Genomic DNA, 21,692 nt, shown 5'->3' with positions numbered 1-21,692 from the left:
TTAATAACTTTAATAATGTGTACTACTTTACCAGGATAGTCATACTATTAAAATACCACTAATGGGCATATATTTGCTTTTCATATGACTTACTCTTTTAATGTCGTTTCCAAATTTAATTCTAAGTTGTTATTACATCTTATAATCTTCAGTTTGTTTAACCACTAATTACAATAAGGACTTTTTGGTAACTATTCAGGCATACTGTGTTTTTAGAAATGCACATGAATACTTCCGCAATCTAAGGAACTTCCATTTTTTTTATTTCAACGACAATTTATTAGCATACAAAGCCTTTAAAAGTGTGTCTTTTTAATATAAACCATGTTACACTTTCAAAGATCATGTTCACTCTGTAAACATTGTGGATTTCAGTGCTGCAGACTAGCTAGGATATATTATATGATGCCCAAAAAGATCGGAAACCTTTTATTCAATGTGACAGCTCAAGGAGAGGGGCTGCTCGTGCTTCTCCAGCTGCCACAGCAGCCCTGGCCTCAGTGACAAGTCAGGCAGGATCATGGATTCCTTTTGTCCTTTCGAATTTCTGAGTTTTAGGCGGAGATTTTCCAGGTGAGAACACAATGATTTTAAGGATAAATTCTTTATCTCCTGGCTAGGCACAAAGTGACATCTGTCATGTTGCAAGTCAAACACAGAGCCGTTGGGCAGATGTTTATTTGTTGCTGCTGTATTTGTCCACTTAGCGCGGAGTTGCCATACTTCCTCAAAATCAGCATGATTGATATTGTAGCTCTGTGTATTCTTTTAAAAAAGCAACTTTAAATTGTCTCTGAGATTTGTTGTTTTGTGGTACTGCAGAGGATAAGCAGAACGTAATGTAGATCCACATGCACATGACCACATACTTGGAAGAAAAAAATCAAGTAATAAAATGTTCATCTCTCTGGCTGACGTGCAGTTGGCTTAGCAAGAGAGCACTGAGAAACATCTGTGTTTGGAGGAAGGAAGCAACAGGAGGATGGAATGGGGAATTTATTAAGAGTAGGGTTCAACATGCTTGCTTCGCTTCCCGCAGTGGGACCAGGTGTTGGGTTTATATCTGAAGCTTTAGACTGGGACAAGGAGGGGAAGTTTGCCTCATTTCTGTAACTATTTGAACTGTATTCCAGCCAGTTCCTTTTGAATCTTAAACCAACATGCTGGTTATTTTTTTGTAAAGTTGAAAGCTTGACTCAATAACAATGTGCGTGGGCTATTGCCTTCAATCTTGTATTCTGGAGAGCTTTGAGGGATTGAAATTTAAATGTCACACATCTGCCAAGTTCTGATATATCAGTTGGTTTTAAATTGCCCATCTCAGTTTCAGTGCAAACCAGTCTTGCTTTGGCTTTCAGCATAGAAATGCGTCTTATATGTCCCTGTGCACACATTCTTGGAAGTGGTTAGTTTGTTACTTCTTGTATGGCTTATTTCTTTCCTTGCTTCTCACTGAAGATAAGAAGAATGTAAGTGGGAGGACTGGGTGGATTATGGATAAGACTGGAGGTTATGGAACAGCACAACCATGGCACAGTGTAATTGAACCTGAGAGGTCTGAGCTGTTGAGCAGATCTGCTTTGCACAGGCTACATGACTAGGAGGTGGGAGTAAACACAGACCACCGTTCATTTCATAGCAGCATCATAGTTTAAATTGTGTTCTTTTTTTCTGCTATTGTGGTCACAGGAATATTTACTCCAAAATTTAATTTCTCTCCTTGCCAGTTGACATGTTTTGCCCTGTTTTCAGTGTGGGTTGAAGTGAAATAAAACTATTAAAGCAATTAGTAGAACTGTCAAAAGTCAAATGTTCTTGAATCCTTAGCAGTAGGTTCTTGCAGGTATATCTCTTCTTACATTCCATTTGATATATCTTAAATTATGTTCCAGTCTTATAGTGGCCTACATGTTTGATGAACAGTGATTCTTACTGCTCCCTCCTCATTGCTCCTTTTCTGTGTGCTGCCTTCAAATTAAGGTGGATTGGAATAAATACACTTGAAAAATAAAACTATTAATAATCGCTTTGGAAGACCACCCTCAGTCCAGAATATCTTGTTTTATTTATCCATCTTTTAGTTCCTCTCTGTCCTAATAATGTTTAATATCAAAGCATGATGTCTTTAAAAGAAGGCACTTTCTTCATTTGATGTTCAGAAGCACGCAAGAGACCTAAATTTTCTTAGCTGCTGGTTGTCCTCTACATAAAGAGAGATAATAAAATTTTCCTTTTCTGAATCAGAGCACTTGGGATACAAACTGTAAAAATGAAATACCTATTTCTTGCTTGAAAAGCATTTAAAAATACCACTTGGCACAATGTGAGTTCCTCAGCTAGCAAGAAACCCATTTAGGATCTGACATTTTACAGTTGTGATTATGCAATCTCTATAATTTAAATCTGCTACGTATTTCGGGAATGATTGCAGGGAAGCTATTACATGAGAGCTGTTACAAATTAGAAACAGAGATATATTTTCTTTTCCTTTGGTCAAACTGACTGAAAAATATTGAACTTGAGTTTAACTGCTTCAGGCTAAGGTGTTGGAACTTTAATGGATGTCTTTGTTTTTATTCTATATTGTAATGAAGAAAATTTCAAGTAAACTGCACCGAGGTTTAACAATCTAACTCTTACACTCTTCATTCCTTTTCTAAATTTTACCAACATAAAATATCTAAGCTTTACAGTGTACCTGGCGAGAGGAGCAACACAAAATAATGGATTACTTAGTGAATCTTCATTTATATTGATACATGTATCCTTTTCTTACAAAAAGCTGAATAGCGTGAGGAGCTATTGTTTGGGTTTGATGCTGGGACAGGAATTAGCAGGGCTCATTTGGAGAGCTTTAAACTAGACTCGAAGGGGGATGGGGTTGTAGCCTGGCTTGCATCAGTAGGGCATCACTCCAGAGTTCATGAAGGCTGGGAGGCCTCCCATACCCCTGGGGTGAAATCGGTGTGCTCAGCTCGCTCTCTGAAATGCCTGTACACCAGTGCGGGCAGCATGGAGAATAAGCAGGAGGAGTTAGAAACCTGTGTTAGGGCAGGAGATTATGACCTAGTGGCCATTACAGAGACATGGTGGGGCAGCTCACATGACTGGAATGTGGTCATGGATGGCCATATCCTTTTCAGGAAAGACAGGCCAGCCAGGCATGGTGGTGGAGTTGCTCTTTATGTGAGAGAGCAACTACAATGTATTGAGTATTGTCCAGGCACGGATGAGGAGCGAGTTAAGAGTCCAGTGCACAGACACTGGAACAGGCTGCCCAGAGAGGTTGTGGAGTCTCCTACTCTGGAGACATTCAAAACCTGCCTGGACACCTTCCTGTGTAACCTCATCTGGGTGCTCCTGCTCCGGCAGGGGGATTGGACTGGATGATCTTTTGAGGTCCCTTCCAATCACAGTATCACAGTATCACAGTATGTTTGGGATCCAATCCCTGACATTCTGTGATTGTGTGGTTTGCTGAGTTTCCTTCCCTTGTTTTAAGAAGCTGCACACATGGCTGAATATAAAAATCATGTTCCAAGGGGTGTCTGATCCTCTGCTTTTTGATTCAGAGCTTATTTTTGTGTAGGGTAGTGCCTGATAATAATACTGATATTGTAGTGCCATTAAGAACACAGTGGGTACATCTGTATTCCATGAGTTTCATTTCCTCTGCCAGAGTGAAATATCCCAAAGCATGCATTTGTCCTTTAACATACTGAAATCTATAGCTGACCTGAATCCTTGCTTCTTTTTAGAAACTTGTGGTGGAGAACGTTGAAGTTCTGACACAAATGAGGACCAGCTTCGACAAGCCAGACCAGATGGCAGCACTCTTTAAAAGATTATCATGTGAGTAACTAGCAAGGTCCTACTAAACATATAGAATTGGTTTTTAATCTCTATCTTTAAAATAGGAAAAATTAATTTCTCTGTATTAAGTATACAGAAGTAGCAAAATGTATGTGAGCTTGTGTAAACTGATGCATCATTTCAAATGTTTCCAGACTTCTCATGTACAGATAGAATGAGATTTTGGTGTTACTTAGTGCACTTTAGTAGTGATGAGCTTTAAGCATCTTTTTCTCTTCAGGGATGACAGCACATAGCTGTAACAACACTAAACTGCAAACTGGGTATGTAACCATAGAAGAGAAAACGTAGGCTTTTTTGACACACGTTTCTGATTTGGTTCCATCACAATGTAAATTATTGTGTTCTTTGGAAGAATATTTAGATATAATTAACATGAGGGTTTATTTTTAACAAAAATAAATATTAGAAAGAGATACTTTTGGCCTCAAGAAAACACAGAACTATGGGTAGCATCCAGTATTGTGAGCTGTGTGTAACAGGGTCGTTCCATGAAGTGGTAAACAGGATACATCTTCTACTGAAAATCCCATTGTCAGCTTAGATATAAAAGCTGACTTAAGCACTGCTTATTTTGGCTCTTTTAAGGAATGCCATTGTTTCAGTACCTTGTTTTTCAGTATTTTGTTAAATGTTTTACTTGTCTTTTTTGAAGAGCTGAGCTTGTAAACATCAACAGGTTCTTGTTCACTGTTGTTCTACTTTCTCTTCAGCTGTTGACAGTGTTTTGAAGAGAATGACGATTATTGGTGTTATCTTGTCTTTTCGGTCATTGGCACAGGAAGCACTTAGAGATGTAAGAAATAACTTAATATCTTCTGAATTATTCTCGTTGTATTTAATTTAATGGAATGAAAAGGTATTTGAAGCTTCACTATTTAGAAATGCTACCTCTTAAAAGGTTGTGGGTAAAATGGCAACATTCAGTCATAACTGAACTTTTAATTGCAAGCTGGGGGTGGGGGAAATCTACTTTTTAAGTACTGTTCAGAGAAATGTTATGTTAAAACATACGGGTTTTAGTTTGAGCGTGCCTCTCAATGTTTTCTGTGTTTAGTACATTTTAAAAGCTTTCATTTCACTTTGTTTGCTAACAATTTGATTTTGCGTTTATTAGGCTTTAATGTCTTAAATCTACGAACAAATTCATATGCGTAAAATAAAAAATCATTTAAATAATAAGTCCACTAAAACAATGGCAGTGTCTAATTGATCATTAACATGGGAAGTTATTTTTTTTCATTTTGTATGTGTTTGTGTCTCTTAGGTCTTATCCTACCACATTCCTTTCCTTGTAAGTTCCATCGAGGACTTCAAAGATCACATTCCAAGAGAGACTGACATGAAGGTAATGTTTGGCCCAAAGGCTGATGTAGCTTACTGAAAATATGTAAGGGGCAAGACTTTCATGCTTAGTGGGAATAATACAGAAACAAAGAACACCTCTTTTTTTTCTCCAAAGAGTGAAGTAGTTGTGCATCTGCAGCCTCCTGATGTTCGGGAAGGGGGGTAGAAGAAAAAGGAAAACAAAACAAAACAACAACAAAGACAAACCAAAAAACCCCACCCCATATCACATCTAATAGGATAAGCACCTGTAATTGCATTTGAGAACTTTTATGGAAAGAGTTAAGAACAAAATTTATCGAGTATTAAAACATGACTAAGTGATAAAGGGAAGAATACTAAGATGCTTTGCGATGTGAGCACATAACTAGTAAAATTAAATGTTTCTAGAACTCTGTGTACATGGTTGGAGCTCTGATTAACATGTAATAGCTACAAGGCTGATTTTGACCTTAAATTGGAAATTATTGTGAACACACCATTCAGAAGCCTAAATAAGGTGCCTTGCTTCTGAATGGTATTAATTTCTATCTAAAAGCCGTTGTCAGTACATCTTATGGCTTCTGGACTCATATGCACAGTAGCTGCAGCTGAGCTGGTTTTCATAATCAATTTTTGCAGCTTGGAGGCTATGAAGGTTTGCAAGCTTCTTAATGGTGTTGTGGCATTTGATTTGCAGAAAATGTGTAGTGGGCTATACATTGTGCAACTCTTGATTCACTTTTACGGAAACAGTATTTAGAAATATCCTCCTGCGCAATGTATCATTTTTGAGGGCCGGAATATGTTGTTATTCCTGAACTTGAAGTTTACATTGTACCATTTACCCTTGAGGAAAGAAACTTAAGATCTGTTGTGTACAAAGATTCACTAAATTAAAAATCAATCTTCTTTGTAAAAGTACATTACAGTTTAGCAGTCTGTCTGAAAATGAGTCAGAGGTTGTGTGAAGAATATGATAAGTTACTGGAATTTCACACGTATGCTGTTTCACTCCAAGATACAATCACATGCCCTCTGAAACTTGCAATACTGATAAACCAGCCAGCAATGTTCGATGTCCCGGAAAACATTGAAGTTCATATCACGGTAGAGGAATTCTGTGGAAATGCTACGGAAAATAAACTTGAAGGATACTCAATAAAGGTTGTATCAAAATGATGCAATTTGTCTTTCCACTTCTCAAGAAAATTTCTAAAATTCTTACCTATAGTTAGAGACAATCATTGATCACATCATGTTCCATTATTGAACTTGTGGAATCAGCATGCAGAAGAAATGAGAAGGGAAGCACACTGCCTGCTTGCCTGATCTTTTCAGAAAGCATCTTATAGCCTCTGGTATCAAAGTGGTACTGAAAAACAGGGCAGGATAGAGGCTGAAACAGTAATCATCGAAGACAGTATTTTACCATCAATATTTTTAAGCTGATGATAACAAATAATTTTTAATATCTCAGTGGATTTCTGAAGACATCATTGAACTGATGTGTGTCAGCAGACAGGAGGAAGCAGAGTATTTGCTACTTCTCTGTTGAGAGTTACTGGAGTAATTCTGGAGGTTACTGGATCAATTCTGGAGGTTACTGGAGTAATTTGCAGTCACTGGAATAACTGGTGTCGTGGTCTAACCCAAGCTAGCACTACAACCATGACAGCCACTCACTCTCCCCCTCCCCTCCTTCCCCCTTCCCCGGCGGGAGAAAATTGAAAGGGAAGGGAGAAACTTGGATTGAGATAAACACAGTTTAATAAAATAACAAAATACTAATACACTACTAGTAAATATATACATAAAATAGAAATAAAAGATACTCAATGCAATTCCTCATGAACTCCATCCACACTAAGCAGCCAGTCCCAGGAAGCAGCACCCTGGTCCCGAACAGCTGATCCCAAAGAGAGAAAAGAGAGGAAAAAGGCAGAAAAGCCCAGAGGCGTCTGCAAAATGGCAAAAGGCCCAATTAAATGTACTGAACAAAACTCCCCTGGCTCTAACAAAAAGAGCAAAGAAAAATTACACAAGAGTGAATAATGCCTGAGAGAGAGACTGGAAGATCCTGACTCTCCTTAAATATGAAGCGTGACGCTAATGGGATTAAATACTCTCATTGTTCAGTCTGGCTGTCAGTCAAGCTCTACCCCATCTCTGCCCTCCTTCCTCGCTGCCTCACACCTGTGGACAGAGTACGCAGAATGTCCTTGGCTCTCAGACCAGAGCAATTGAAAACATTGACTCTAGGCTGGGGTGTTCTCTCTTGTTCTCAAACTAAGTCCAAGTAATGACCGTGCTAGCTATGAAAAAGAAAGGTTTCTAACTGCATGAAGAAAATGAACTCATTTTCAGTCATACTAGCACAATTGTAAAGCAAATAAAAAGCTATTTATTGTTCAATAAAACCATGCTGAGGACTGTTCTTGGGCTTATGCCATATAGCACCACCTAGTTGCCTTGGCTTCACATAATATTTTGCAGCTGGTCTTCTCTGGGTGTGCTGTAGTTCTGCTGTGATTCCTAAATATACCTGTTGTGTGGGTTTTTTTAAACTAGTTCTAAGTGTCTGCAATAAATTGTAAGCGCTGTGGTACAGCTGAACATGCTGGTGTTTGCGTGACACCAACCAGAGATGTCCCAACACGTGGTGTGGCGTGATGGCCTGTAGGCTTGTTTAAGAGTACACAGCTTGCCTGGATAATGTTGGAGGACTGTGCATGGACAAGGAGTCAAACCTGTGTAGTCTTGTCCATAGTGCCTTCTGGGAATACTGGGAACTCTGACATGTGCTGCCCCACAGCTAAGCCAGAGCTTTGTCTTGAAAGCAGCTTGTTGGAAGGGCCAGAGCTGTGCTGTGAGCTCACTAACAATTAAGCCCTGGGGACAACCAGCAGCTCATTGTCTGAGCTTTCTCCTGGCCTTGTCACATGCAGCAGTGCAATTGGAAGCAAAAAAGGCTTCTTTGGGGACAATAAGGCAGACTTTTTTTTTTCTTAAATGAAGCCATGTTGACAGACAGATATTTACAAGGCTTTGTACAATGAGTTGGGACTGTTGCCCCACTGGGCATATTTTAGGATATAACAACATAGTAATTTCCTCTGTACTGAATATACCAAGCAAAGCATAAATAGCATTAAAGCTGTTGATGAAATAAATACTTGTTATGAAATGTTATTTTTATTTTAGTATCTCTGAAACTTATGATTTGGCGTTACTGACGAAGTGGGGATTTGTTCTCATTTTTGGTGATTTTTTTATATTAAATTGTTGGGAAGTCTATACAGGCTTTTAGAAACAGACTTGCATTTATTCCACTGGTTACTCCTTAATCAGTTTGTTGTGAACCAGCTCCCATCAGATGCTCTGTGATTCTTTTAATGCAGGACTGTAGTTGATCTAATATCGTGTGTCCTGCTGACAGTATAGCACTCTGCAAACTACTTTCTATATGTTTCATATCAGCACTTGCCCTCGGTTAGCCAGGCTGGAGCACAAGAACAAGGATAGTCTGCACAATATCCCCTACATGCAGCTGACCCACTGTACGTGAGAATTTGCGGGCAAAGTGTAAAACTTCTTGAATATTGATGGCAGTAAGACACATTGCTAGCATTTCCCGTCGTCCTTTGTGTTTGGTATAAACCTGTTGTTGTAGAGATTCATCTGAACTTGAGCTTCAGATACGTTATCCAAAATGTAAACTGGGGAAAGAGTGAAGAACTGTGGTGAACATTTTTTAATGGCAACAAAAGATACTGCCTGGAAAATGGAATACATTTCAAGGTGTTCTTAGTTCCTCTGTGTATCTGGGCCACCTAGAGCCTAATTCTTGACACTTGGAATCACTGGATGCTGAATCTGTACCACATTTGAATATTTTAAGATTTATGCCTTATTCTAATATTTCACAAGATTGTGAATTTTGGCTTTTGTATAAAAAACCCTATGTTGCAGATGTTAGCTCATACTGTAGATCTGGTAGAGAAAATCTGTTAGTTTCTTTTGAACAGTGAAGAAAGATGTGGAAATGGCTAATTGGATGTTGGGATGTTTGCTTTGGAGGTAATGTAGAAAAGTGTACAAGCTTTGTTTGGCTTGACAAAAGGAAATTACAATCTAGCACATAAAGTACTGACCCAGCTGTTAAGTGTAGGCTAGAAACAAACAAAAATCCAGAGTCTCTTCATATTCTTTTAGCCAAGTTTGAAATTCCTTAGTGCCTCAAACTCTAATAAGAACACTTTGAACATGGCAGCAAAACTGTGCTTCATCGTGTACACGAAAAGCATTCAGTGTTCTTTTTTTGTAATTATCTTCCTTCTGGTCCTCAGGTGGCAATGAATGTATATGAACTGTCATCAGCTGCTGGATTGCCATGTGAGATTGATCCTGCCTTGGTCGTAGCACTGTCTTCCCAAAAATCAGGTAAGAAGTTACAAATTAAAAGCAGTAAATGTAAAAAAAACCACAACAAAACAATCTGGTGGGAGGAGGGAGCCAAAAAATAGATGCACCCAGGCAGGGAACTTTTTAAAGTGCTGAGAGGAAGATTTATATTTTCGGTCCTTTGTATTCCTTTGATGAACTCCATAAATGGCATAAGAAGATAAATTATTTGTGCCTGCTGTCTACTGATGTGTTAGCTTGAGAATCTTTTCAACCACATGTGAATTGACTTGTTGGCCTGGAAAAGAATAATGAGTAGATGTTGAAGGACTTTAACAACTAGTGGTGAAAACTGCAGTAATTTAAGGAAAATGAACATAGGACTCTGTTGTGAACAACTGCGGACACGGTGAGTTGTGTTGTACAGATCTCTAACAAATCTGTGTCATGGAGCTGAAATGCACTTCATGAATTTTACAGCATTGTGTTACCTGTGTGTTATACAAGTGTAAACATGGAGCCGACAAGGTAAAATAAACATGTTAATGTTCTAACATACATGGTACTTCCTCTTATTTGCTTTGAGCACCATGGTCTAAGCTTTTCAGTTTGGTTTACTCTGGCAGGTTCAAAGGCATGAATTAAGACTTCTAAGTACTTTTATGACGGTCTAGAGCTTTTCTCCCTGTCTTCCTAACTGAGCACTTTATTGCCTTCTTTTCCCCCTTTATGTAACAGATAGTTCTTATCAGATCATGAATATTTTAAATGCTGCCTAAGTTGTTTTTTCTTGCTTTAATAGTAGTTATTTTGGGAGGGGAAAATGCAGGTAATTTCAAGGGGGCATTTTAATATTTAAGCGTAAGTGTCGAGCACGATTTCTTTGTGTACCTTAAAAAAAGTGTATTTGTTTTGTAGAAATTATATGTATAATATACGTAAGTATATCTGTGGAAGATAGCTAGTATCTGAAATGACATTTTAAAATGGATTCTTTTCTTTGTGGAGCAGCTGTGAAATGTTTAAGCTGAGTGCACAAGACAGAATTTCTGTATTTTTTCATGGTTGGTTAGGATCTTGTATTTTGGTTCTTACCTTTGCAATTTGAAGTATTTTGCTTTTAGTGATTCAGTTTGTACAGACAGAAGTACTGTATTTCACCAACTCTTGACTTTTTAAAACTAGTCTTATGCTTATGTGTGGTGATGCTGCTGTTTGTGAAAACACAAGGTTTTAGTGTGAATTGGGGTGGGTGCACATCACCTTCTGCTCACTTACCGAAGGGAGAGCACAAGAGACGAGATGTTTTACGTTCTGAACTACCTGCGGTTGAAAGGAAATACTTTAATTCTTTAATTAAAGAACTTTATTGTTTTTGTTTGTAGAAAACATTAGTCCAGAAGAAGAATATAAAATCGCTTGCCTTCTCATGGTGTTCGTGGCAGTCTCCTTGCCGACTTTGGCTAGTAACGTGATGTCTCAGTACAGCCCCGCCATCGAAGGTAACATCAGCTCAATATTTGTTGTGAGAGCTTTCTTCATAATAGTCCTGGTAGTTTCTTGAATATTTTTGGTTTACATATTTACTTATATTTTGTAGTGAACAAAATTTAAAAATCAGTTTGCTCTAATACAGGAGAGTTCTTCTGAAAGTTACTTTAAAAAGCATTTACTTAAGTCTTGTTTGAGATAACTTTCTATGAAAAATAAGTCTTCCGCTTGAGATTTTAAAAACAGTTCCGATACTGTAGGGGGCAGTCTCGTCCTAATATGTAGAATTGCCAGAGCATACATTCTACAGTGATTAGTGTGAGACTTACTCTGTAATAGTATAGATGTTTTAGTAATCTTTACATTGGCTTCGGGCCAGTCATACAAGGTGTCTTTTCTATATTTAATATGCTGTTTATATTACTAAGCATAAAATTTTGAAAAAATAATCTGGAAGGTGTAAGCTGTGAACAGCATTATATCCTATGCAGTAGTTCAGCTTTTTTTACTTAAAAAGCTTTGCCTCAAGGAAATTCTTTGCATGTAATCCACAAAAACGAAAGAGTTCTCTTTCAGACAAAATTAAGTTGAAGAAAAAAAGACGGACAAAACTGTTCCAACACACACAAAAGTCACCTTTCAGCTGTTCAGGCTATTTCCTTTGTGATGTGTAGCATGGCTCACATAAAAGACCATGTTTATTCTGCATCCATTTACTGGGTACAACATGTTTTTTCTGGTCTTTGTTTTAAAAGCAGCATTATTTTTAATCTTGTCAAAATTAAACTCACAAAGAATGCCTAAACTGATTTAGGAAAATTTGAAGTACTAAGAAAAGACCAAAAATTCTTAAAGCTGTCTTTATCACTTAGTGTAGTATGCAGATCACATTTTTTCAGACACCCATGATTGTTTAAGTTGGGTTAATTAACCTTCTTTTTGTTCAGTTTTGAGAAGTCAGGGATTTGTTAACTCTAGTTTTCATTTTAAACAGATAGTGTAGCCTTTTGCCGATTGTGGAAAAGTTGGATAAATCTCTGATGCAATGAGTAACGAATTCTGAAGTTAACAACTTTTTCTGATTGATAGGGAGAAAACCCTGTAACACACAGAGTTGTTTCATGTTGTCTGCACTCCTAGTATTTCTGTGGCTTTTTGTGAACTTTTTCAAAGCATGGTGGATGACTGAAAATCTCAGAATACAGACAAGAGCAGGGAATATCAAATGTGATTGGTGAAGGGCACAGACAAGAAATTGCTTGTTAAAGGAGAATCAGGTTGGTTCTCATAACTTGCTCCAAATGAACTTGCTTAGGTGTGTTTGAGACCACATCTCTTAAATGTTGCTTGTTCACATTTCCATAAAACACATACTGTAGAAGCACTTTGTGCTCCCACTTTCTCCTTCAGAAGCATCTTACCTACTGTAGAGTCTCAACACTTATACTACTTGCCAGGGGGACAGCACTAAAAGTTTTTAAAGGTGATCATATTTTCACATTCACCCCCCCTGCACATTTATTTCTAAAGATACGAGTCAGATTCTCCAGCAGGTTGGAGCTCCCGCAGGTTTGCCGTCCTTGAGCTCCCCTCTCTTCCTAAGACCCTCTAAGCCCTCAGGTCCTGAGCAGGCTGAGATAAGTTTTTATCTTCTGCCTGTTTTATATCATGTAGCTTAAATGTTCCAGTTTCTGTAATTTCATTTACATTCAATAACTCTTGACGTGAAGCTGCGTTTCAAAGTGGCTTCTTAAAGTAAGTACAGTTAATAAGATCTCATAAAACTGTGACTGGAGAGCAGTTACATCTAGAACTCAAATAAGCCCATATTGGGAGTAGCTACTGATTTTTATGAGATGCGGCCTCTGCCTTATGTAATTCTTTACTAAGTGGGCTCTTTTTTATTGAGAGGAAAGGAGCCTCGCAAAAGGAATACCTAAAATATGTTCACTCTACAAAAATAACTGAACAAACAGAATAGGCCTTGTCAGTCCTACCTTCCTTGCATAATATTACTTTTTCTTGTGTTCTGCCCTTATTGGAGACCATCTGGCTTTAGACACTAAATATAGAAGCTATTTCTAGAATGAGAACTTAATAAATGCTGCTTTTTATGAAGTAAATTCCCTAGACAAATCCCGACTTTATCCATCAACAAGTCAGAGATTTGAAGGAGTTTCAGCTTTCTAATCTGGCAAGATGTACCTCCCAAACACAGAGAGTTCTTGGCCAGCTTTAGCAAAGTCTGTGTTCTCTCTGCCTACTTCAGGATCAAGCTGGTTTCTTCCACTAGCTCTGGATAAAGTGTCGGACTCTAACAGACCTTTACTTTTGTTCCCAGTAAGAAATTTGAACTGCTAGTCAAATATCAGGCTAGAGGACAAATTTGTCATCTGGGGGCTGGAATAGAACACGTCTGTGAGAGACATAGCTTTTTCTAAATACTTGAAACCTGTTGCAGCTTGGAAGACAACAGTTCTCAGTTGAATTCCCTTGCTGATGCTTTTTCTACAGTCTCTGAGTCATAGAAATGAAGTCATTTCAAAAAATCAAGCCTCTTCAAAAATAAATATAAATTTTCATCAGCAGAATTAAGCAGAACAGATGTTCTTGACTGATGTTCAAGGAAAGGGGTGATATCTTTTTTTTTTTTTGGACTCGCATATTCATGCAGCAATATTTAATTAAAAATAGATGATGGAGTAGGAGTATCAGCTCTGGGGGGGGCTGCTGATGGAGAATTGGGTGATAAAATTACAGATACGTCATTTTAAGTAACAATACTGATATGCGTAGGGGAAAAAACAATCTCACATGAAATGATGGGGTCTAGCTGACCTCACTATTCAACCATGATCTTGGAGTTACGATAAATGACAGAATGCAAAAATGAGCTCAGTGCTCAGCAATGGTCCAAAAAAAATGGAAGAATCAGCAGCGTTTGGATGCTTGAATACTTGTCAGCTCCTTCAGAGACCTCTTCCTTTTCATATGCTAGCACTTCCCCAGGATATTAGCCCAGGTGTCTGTTAGTTTTGTTTGAAAGTGGTAGATTTAATTTGCTTAGAAGATGTATCAGTCTTACTGAGGAGCAGTCCTGCTCTCTTTGAAAACCTGTGTCATTTAATCACCCTTAATCTGAAGCCTGGGTGCATTTTAGGCAAGATGTTATGTATGGCAATTAGCAATTCGACAGTTTTGTTCTTGAGTTCCTGCAGATCTCTTGGGTGCTGTTGTCTGGGCATGACGACTTGTTTGTTTACATAGAGGGGAGAAAAAACAGCCAATTAGCTTGAAAAAATTCTGCTTGCATGTGTCTTTTCAGCCTGGTCAAGTGGGAATACTCTCAAGTGTTGGAGAAAGCCAGTAAGCTTCCAGTATATTATTTTTCCTTGTTTCTAAAAGCCACAGGGATCTTTGTCAGGTCATTGTGACCTCTACAGCGTTCAGAAGGGAGATCTGTACTTCTGCTGGCTTTCCTCATACCAAATTCAGTGTGGAAAAAATAACTTTGCTCCTGTTGTGTAAGCTGATAAAAGTCGATCTTTCGTTGTGACAAGTTCACTCTTTGGTGATGTTTTCCAAAGAATCCTGTAATTTTCAAACATGATGCCGAGGTAATTTGTATATGTTTTTGTTTAGGGCATTGCAACAACATTCATTGCTTGGCAAAAGCTATCAACCAGATTGCTGCAGCTTTATTTACCATCCACAAGGGAAGCATTGAAGACCGTCTCAAAGAATTTTTGGCCGTATGTATTAACTTCATTTCTAGAGCTGGCCCCTCAATCCATTAGATACATTGTCCAGCTTGCGCAGTGCTGTCATGAAGTTATCAATGTGTTTGTCATTGCAAGTGTTACCTTTACAGCAACAACCAGCCATGAGTAATCTTAATCGTAAGGGCATACTATAAAGATTTAGATTACTGAGTATTGATTAACAAACATTTATTCCAGTAGCAATATTGCTTCATAATGCTTTTAATGTTACTTATTTTCCTGTAGCTACAGATTGCACAGAAACTCAAGTTATTGTATAACTTGTTGATTTTTTATTAGGAGAAAATCAGGTGAATATTATTGAAGTCTAGCAATAGGCAAATATTCATATCTTAACAAGAAAAATATATTGACTTCAGGAAGTATTTTCAAATTCATGTGGAAAATGTAATATTAATTTGGGATGCAATGCAATTGATTTCCTTTAACTCTGCTGTTGGTACACAAGAGAGAAAAGCATATTGTTAATATAAGTCTAGATTAAATTTAGTAGTAATCCTTTAGCAGTAGTCAGCTGTGTGTGATGTTGGAAAGTAACAGCAGCAAATCAGTACAAGTGTCATAATTTTATTTCGGTATAATCTAAGCACGTACCATCTCTTACATTGTGTGACCCATGACTAGAAGAAGACGTGCAATGCATATAAAATCAAGATTCTGTCTAGCAGACGTGTTGGACTATTTAGTTCATGTTACTTTTCAAAGAAGGTAACTCCAGGGTGGCTTTTGCATTGTATATTTGCCATGCCTGCCCTTCTTAAACAGAAACTGTCTGATAGTGGCCTGTTGCAGGGACAGTTGGGCAGAGGAATTTTTATCCTTCAGAGCTGGTTGGAGATCAAAGCTGCTGAAATCCTCAGTGATGCTTAGGAAAAAAGCAAAAGCCCTTAGGTGGTGGTGATGCATTTTAAATACATTTTGGTGTCTTGCCTGAGTAGAAATAGAATTTTTAAAGTGGCTCTTAATTAGCTGATGCTTGAAGGGAAGCTGAGGGCTAAAACTGCAGCGTCACTTCCATTTTTAAAAATTACTACTGATTTTGAGTCATCCTGGAGTTTTGCTGTTTGGCCTTAATATATGAAAAAAATCTCTCTTCCCCCCTTATTTCAGGTGCCTTACACATTTACGGATGTGGGGTAATGGTAACTTTCTGTAACTAGAAGTCCACAGAAACTTTTTTTTCTATTTCTGGAAGTTCATTGCATTTAGTAAAACAGAAAAAACCTGTGGCCATTGACCTTGTCTAATGCAACTGCTGGCTGTAACAGATGAAAGAGAAATGGTTGTGTCAAGTTGCATACATTTGACAAGTGAAGCAAACCAGTATAGTTTCATGTGATAAAAGCACTTTTGGTATGAGGTTTGCATTTTTTTCAGTGTTTACAAACTGGTTTCAGGCCATGGCTTTTACTGCACAGACCATGACTTGATGGGTCAGATATTTTGATAAGCTTTCTTTTCTAACACCTTTTATATATCACTTACTGTTAGTCTGAAAGAAAAACATTTCTCTTAAGAAGAAAATGTACTGCTGGGGGTGATCTGCTTTTCTGTCAAAGTTAATTAAATACAGAAAAGTCTTAACTAGATTATTGAATACTGCTGAGTGTGTACTCAGATTCTTTTGAAGTATGTGTATTCATTTTGTATTACAAATTGATTAATGACAGAATTTGTTAAGAGGACTATTGATTTAGATTTTTAAAGGTAATATTTTAAGTTAAAATCCATTTCTGGTAAACATGTGGTTTAGGCACATTGCCATTGCTTGGTGTGAGGGCGTAAATGCTGATTATACATCTCAAAGTTGAAAGGAGGTTTTTCACATTTCTGTGAGGCGTGAAAACGTGGATTATCAATGCATCTGCAAAGGAAGTTTTCTACTGTATTCTGTCATCCTGAGCTTGTAAATACATAAATACATGTTAGAAGTTTCTAGGATATCTTCTTAAACTAGTATTGTAGTGTTGCTCATGGTCTGGTAAAATATTATTCATTTACATTTAGGATGACATTTCTTCAGTTCAAAATATAGCTTAGGAAGTAAAACTTTTTTTCTTTACCTCGAAACAATTAAAACTTCAGTCACTTTAAATCTTACACAAGCGCAATAAGTTCATATGTGTATTTATTGGGAAGGACAGAGGGAGTGAGATATTGATCCCATGAGGGTTCTGTCATTAATTTTAGTACTGACTTTATAGTGGTCAGCCAATGGTTACAATGATTATTGATTCTTTGCAATGAATTAATTCATGTTTTCTATAAAATAGCACATCTTCCTTATTAAACACTGATAGAAATGAACAAAAATGGCTCACTGAGACTAAAGCCCTGTACTGGTCCCTGGGCTCAGGATTACTTACTTTCCTTTGGAGTTTGTTAGTACAGCACAATGTCCCTCATCTGGGATATTGGTTCCTTTAAAAAGGTTTTGTGTCTGTGTAACAAAATAGCAGAAGCTGATCAGTGCATTGTTTTATTTATTGCTTTTAAATACACATGTAGCTTGCATCATCTAGTCTACTGAAGATTGGCCAGGAGACGGACAAAACTACTACAAGGAACAGAGAATCTGTGTACCTACTACTAGACATGGTAAGTGTTTGTCTGTTTTATTTGTGTTGTTAACTTAAGGAATAGGCTCCACATTGCATCGTGCAACAGGGGGGTTTTGGATGTCACGTTGGGTGTTGTGGCTCCTGATCTAGTGGAAATCATTTTTTATGTTGTTCTTCCTGGCATTCTAATGTAAGGAATTAATGTCTTTCATTCCCCCAACACATTCACACATTTTTACCATCATCCTTTGTTGCCTAGAACATTGTATCACATTGTTCACATAATTTTCATTGTTCACTTAGTACATGCAAACAAAATGAAATTTCCCATTAAAGAAACAATGTTCAGAGTGTGTGGGAGAAAAAATCCTCTCTGCTCTGAGGTTTTCCTTTCAGTATTCTGTATCTTTTGGAAATGGTTGGAGTGCTGTATGGCTGTGGATACAGGAAAGCTAAACGACTAGCTCCGAAAAGTGATGAGTTTATAGTAGCGTGTTTCTCCCCAACATTTAAACTTTGTATTATTTCCTTTTGCCACGTAATATGTGAGTGGTGTTTTGGTGCAGACCCAGAAGTATCTCTGTGAAATAGATTAGCATTAGCAGGCAGTTGGTGCTGTTTCTGGTGTGGTTTTCTGCGAAATCTGGTGTTTCTGGTATTTTTCAGATTGTGCAGGAGTCTCCGTTCCTGACAATGGATCTCTTGGAGTCTTGTTTCCCGTATGTCTTGCTGAGAAACGCATACCATGCTGTCTACAAACAAAGCGTCACATCCTCTGCCTGAGTATCTACTTACTGGAGATAAGACATAGCACGCATCTATGTGGCCTCAGTTTTATCTGTAAACTGTGGAGCTATTTTACTTTATGACCTGATGAACAGTTTTGTGAATTATAAACTTTTCCCATAAAGTTGTATTTCTGATCAGTGGTTTCTTAATATGGTTGTACTACAATATAAGCTTGGTTGATTTTAGGTTGCACATTCATGGAAAATCTTTTTTTCTCATGACTTCCTTTTCTTTTTCTTTTTCTTTTTCTTTTTTTTTTTTTTTTTACTTTAGAGCATCAGTTATGTTTAAAAAATACTACTTCTGCTCTATGTTTTTTGATATTGATCATGCAAAACAAATTGCTTATTTCCCAGAAGAAAAATGTATTTAGTGATTATTTTAGATAGTGTAGCTTTCATCTGTGTGTAAATTATTTCATATAGGGAGAGTTATAATCTTGTACCTATTGTTCTTATTGAAAACAAATATTGGATGTGCATTTCTGTGAAGTAATTACAGCATTTCTAGTTTTATTTTGAAATATTCACCGATCTACGTACTATGACACTATCTAACATTAAAAATGTTATAGGACTGCTTATCTTCCTGACAGCGATCCTCTCCCGATATTCTTAAACAACAGCAAGTGGTGTTGTTTGTATAAAGCATAGTGGAAATTTTTTTTAAACTAACTTCTGTGGTGCCCTGTTGGCATTAACACTACCATTGTACCCTGCTGTATAATAAACATTCTTACACATTTATCACATGTTGATAAAATGTTAGCCCTTAACCACTTTTTATATGTTTTAAATTTTTGAAATTCAAGTGTACCTTCCATAACATACAATAAACACTAGACTGTATTATCTGTAGGTGAATTATTTTTAATATAAATGTTACCCTAGTATTTTAAGCTTAACTGTGCTGTTGTGCATTGATTTACATCTCACAGTTCATTAAATATCAATCCTTAGAGCTTTTATGTGAAAACTTCTTTTAATCCTTCACCTTTTGGCTTCTGCAATAGTGTATCTTGTACAAAGTTGGAAGAAGGAATTAAAAACAATGTAAAAAGTGTCAATTTAGTGCCATTATCCTTTAAATCTTAATTTTACATAATAAAGCGAGAAAAGCATTTATATACTACGTAGCGATACCAGTTGTACTCATAGAAATAAGTGTATTGTTAAAGTATAAAACTTGAAATAATCATAAAACAGGAGCGTGTTGCTAAACCCGTAACATCAGACATTACTGAGACAGATGTATAATAGACCTTTTTTAAATCAATCGTGCAAATTGGCGTGCATTGGCTCATTTAGCCTGAAAGCTGACCAGATGGTTGTGTTCTTTAATCCGCAGCTTATAAAAGCAATGTGTTTCTCAACAGGCTCTGGATGTTGTATAGAGCCCCTGTTCCTGATGCGATTTCTGTGCATGCTGGTAACTTTTTCTATTCTCAAAGAGCTGTTGTGTGCTCAGTTACAATAGCTTCCTCTGTCCAGAGGAAAAAAGGACTGGAATAAAATTGTCCTAAGGAAGTAAGACAGTACATCTGTATTTTTCCTAATTATGCATTTTATGTTATAACCATGGAACTGTTTTTAAATTGATAATTTAGTACCATAACGATTAAGTTTGTTCATAAAGAAGTTAGGTCGAATGCAAGACTTGAGTTCTATGCTGTAATATTTATAATCTAATGCGTTAAAATGTCTTGATTTCAATGAAGATTTTGATTGTAATGTAGCCTTTTGTGGAAAAACAATGCCTGCTTTCAAGACTGACTCTTGAAAAACTCAAACTTAAGAAATAACCTATTTTGTGTCTTTAATCTTTTTAAGTACAAAGCAGTTGTCTTCGCTTGTTTACCTCAGATCCCTGCCAGCTTTCTACTGTCTGAGGGGTTACAGAACTAGGCCTAGAAAACAGGTAATCTGACAAACAGCTATCTCTGCAAGAAGCTACTTCTGACACAGTCAGATTAGGTTCAGTCGTGAACCTTTCAGAGCTGCCTGGCACACAGACACCTGAGACGTTGTGCCCTATAGCTGCCCTTCCTGCAAGAGCTCAGAGCGAGCTCAGAACCAAGCTGAGAAATGGGGAAACTGGGGAGGAATTGTGTGGACTCATCCATGTATTAGTTGGATTTTCGAGGGGTTTTGGATGGGAGAGGGAGAGTGTCCTTGATTTCTTCTAGCTGTATTTCCATTATTTCTGGTTTTAACTGAGCTCCCACAAAGCTATTTAGGGTTTAGCCTGCTTGTGGAAGGCAGAGCATGTCAAATCATTGTCCTCGAGGCAACCTGTGTCCACTTACTACACAAATCAAAATAAGCCTGTTGAGCAAAGCTTGTTGGGGGAGAAAGGTAGAGAAGGAATTCTTCCTCTGGAGCTGGCAACACCATGTCCACAACTTAGTAAGTTCAGCTGTTGATACTGTCTATTGAGTCATCTCAGGTGGCTTTTTGTGCATTTCCAGAAGTGTGTGTAATTCGTGGAGCATGAAGCACAGATGGCTGAGCTGATCCCATGTGGAGCCAGTTTGGATCAAATGTCTAATTCACGGGGGAGGGCTCTGCCTCCTGAGAGAGAGAGAGAAAGTGTGGAAGAGAAATGTCCTGTTGCTGCCCAGAAAACTAGGGGTTTTTTTAATTTAAAAATTGTGTCCATCGGGACAAAAGATTACCATTGAAAATAATGGCTACTGTTAAACCTTTGGGTTTTTTGCTCTAGCAATTTATTTGGTAACCAAACCGACACTTAGAGTATACAAGTTTTGATGCCCTGGAGAACGGTGTTCTCCCCAGAAAATGTTGAAATGAGGCCGATGATTTGAGGAAAGATATGAGCCTTCTTCAGCAGGTCACCGTGGGCTTGTATGACTTCTCAGCTTATTCTTTCCAGATTCAAGAGTTCTCAACCAGAAGTAAATATGCCTTGCCTCTGAAATGTATTTTTGCCAAGTTTCCCTGGTCCTGGGACTCAGCATTGTGATTCGTACAAAAGAGTGAACTCTCAGTTACTCACCAGTAACTCTTATAAATTCTGTAAGTACAGGTATGTCTGAATTAATGCTGTAATGTTTTTAGGTAAATTGCTCTGTCAAGCTTGAACCAAACTCAAAGCCAGGTTTATAGCTGTAGCCACTTATCCTGTTGAATCAATAAGAGTTTTTTAGACCTAGGCTTCAGATTGTTTGCATCTTTTAACTCCATAATACCTTTTGGATAGTATAGAAGTAGTTTATCATAGTTGTATTCACTACTAAACTTGGCTGATAAATTAAGGACTGAATGAATCCAGGGAAACTGCTTTCATTTCAGCCCTTGTGGTTAGCGCTGGAATACTGGCACGGCTGGCTGCGTAAAGCAAGGAAATTTAAATGACAGCTACAGACGTTTGATGTGGTTTCATGGATGAGGACCACTGTTTCCAGAGTTGTCAAATAACCAGTTTCCAAAAATACTAAAGTTCTGCC

General features: G+C 37.6%; 1 protein-coding gene across 3 annotated transcripts in view; it reads left to right on the top strand.

The window, feature by feature from the left end:
* The window catches only part of NCKAP1 (NCK associated protein 1), a 64,482-nt gene extending 44,476 nt beyond the window's left edge, over positions 1 to 20,006 (top strand). For 2 of the 3 annotated variants that reach the window (XM_080346380.1, XM_080346379.1), the window contains exons 24-31: positions 3,759 to 3,852; positions 4,587 to 4,669; positions 5,141 to 5,221; positions 9,549 to 9,642; positions 10,989 to 11,105; positions 14,737 to 14,846; positions 17,385 to 17,474; positions 18,104 to 20,006. In XM_080346380.1, the coding sequence (XP_080202506.1) occupies positions 3,759 to 3,852; positions 4,587 to 4,669; positions 5,141 to 5,221; positions 9,549 to 9,642; positions 10,989 to 11,105; positions 14,737 to 14,846; positions 17,385 to 17,474; positions 18,104 to 18,220 (786 nt within the window). In that variant the 3' untranslated portion in view covers positions 18,221 to 20,006. Of the gene's footprint in view, positions 1 to 3,758; positions 3,853 to 4,586; positions 4,670 to 5,140; positions 5,222 to 9,548; positions 9,643 to 10,988; positions 11,106 to 14,736; positions 14,847 to 17,384; positions 17,475 to 18,103 lie in introns of those variants that run through there. The other variant, XR_013922254.1, reaches the window with a different exon arrangement.
* The last annotated feature ends 1,686 nt before the right edge of the window (positions 20,007 to 21,692 follow it).

The sequence above is a fragment of the Nesoenas mayeri genome, assembly GCF_963082525.1.
Source record: "Nesoenas mayeri genome assembly, chromosome: 6".
Lineage (NCBI taxonomy): Eukaryota > Metazoa > Chordata > Aves > Columbiformes > Columbidae > Nesoenas > Nesoenas mayeri.
The sequence above is the reverse complement of the archived record's forward strand: the minus strand, read 5'-3'. Positions and strand labels throughout refer to the sequence as shown.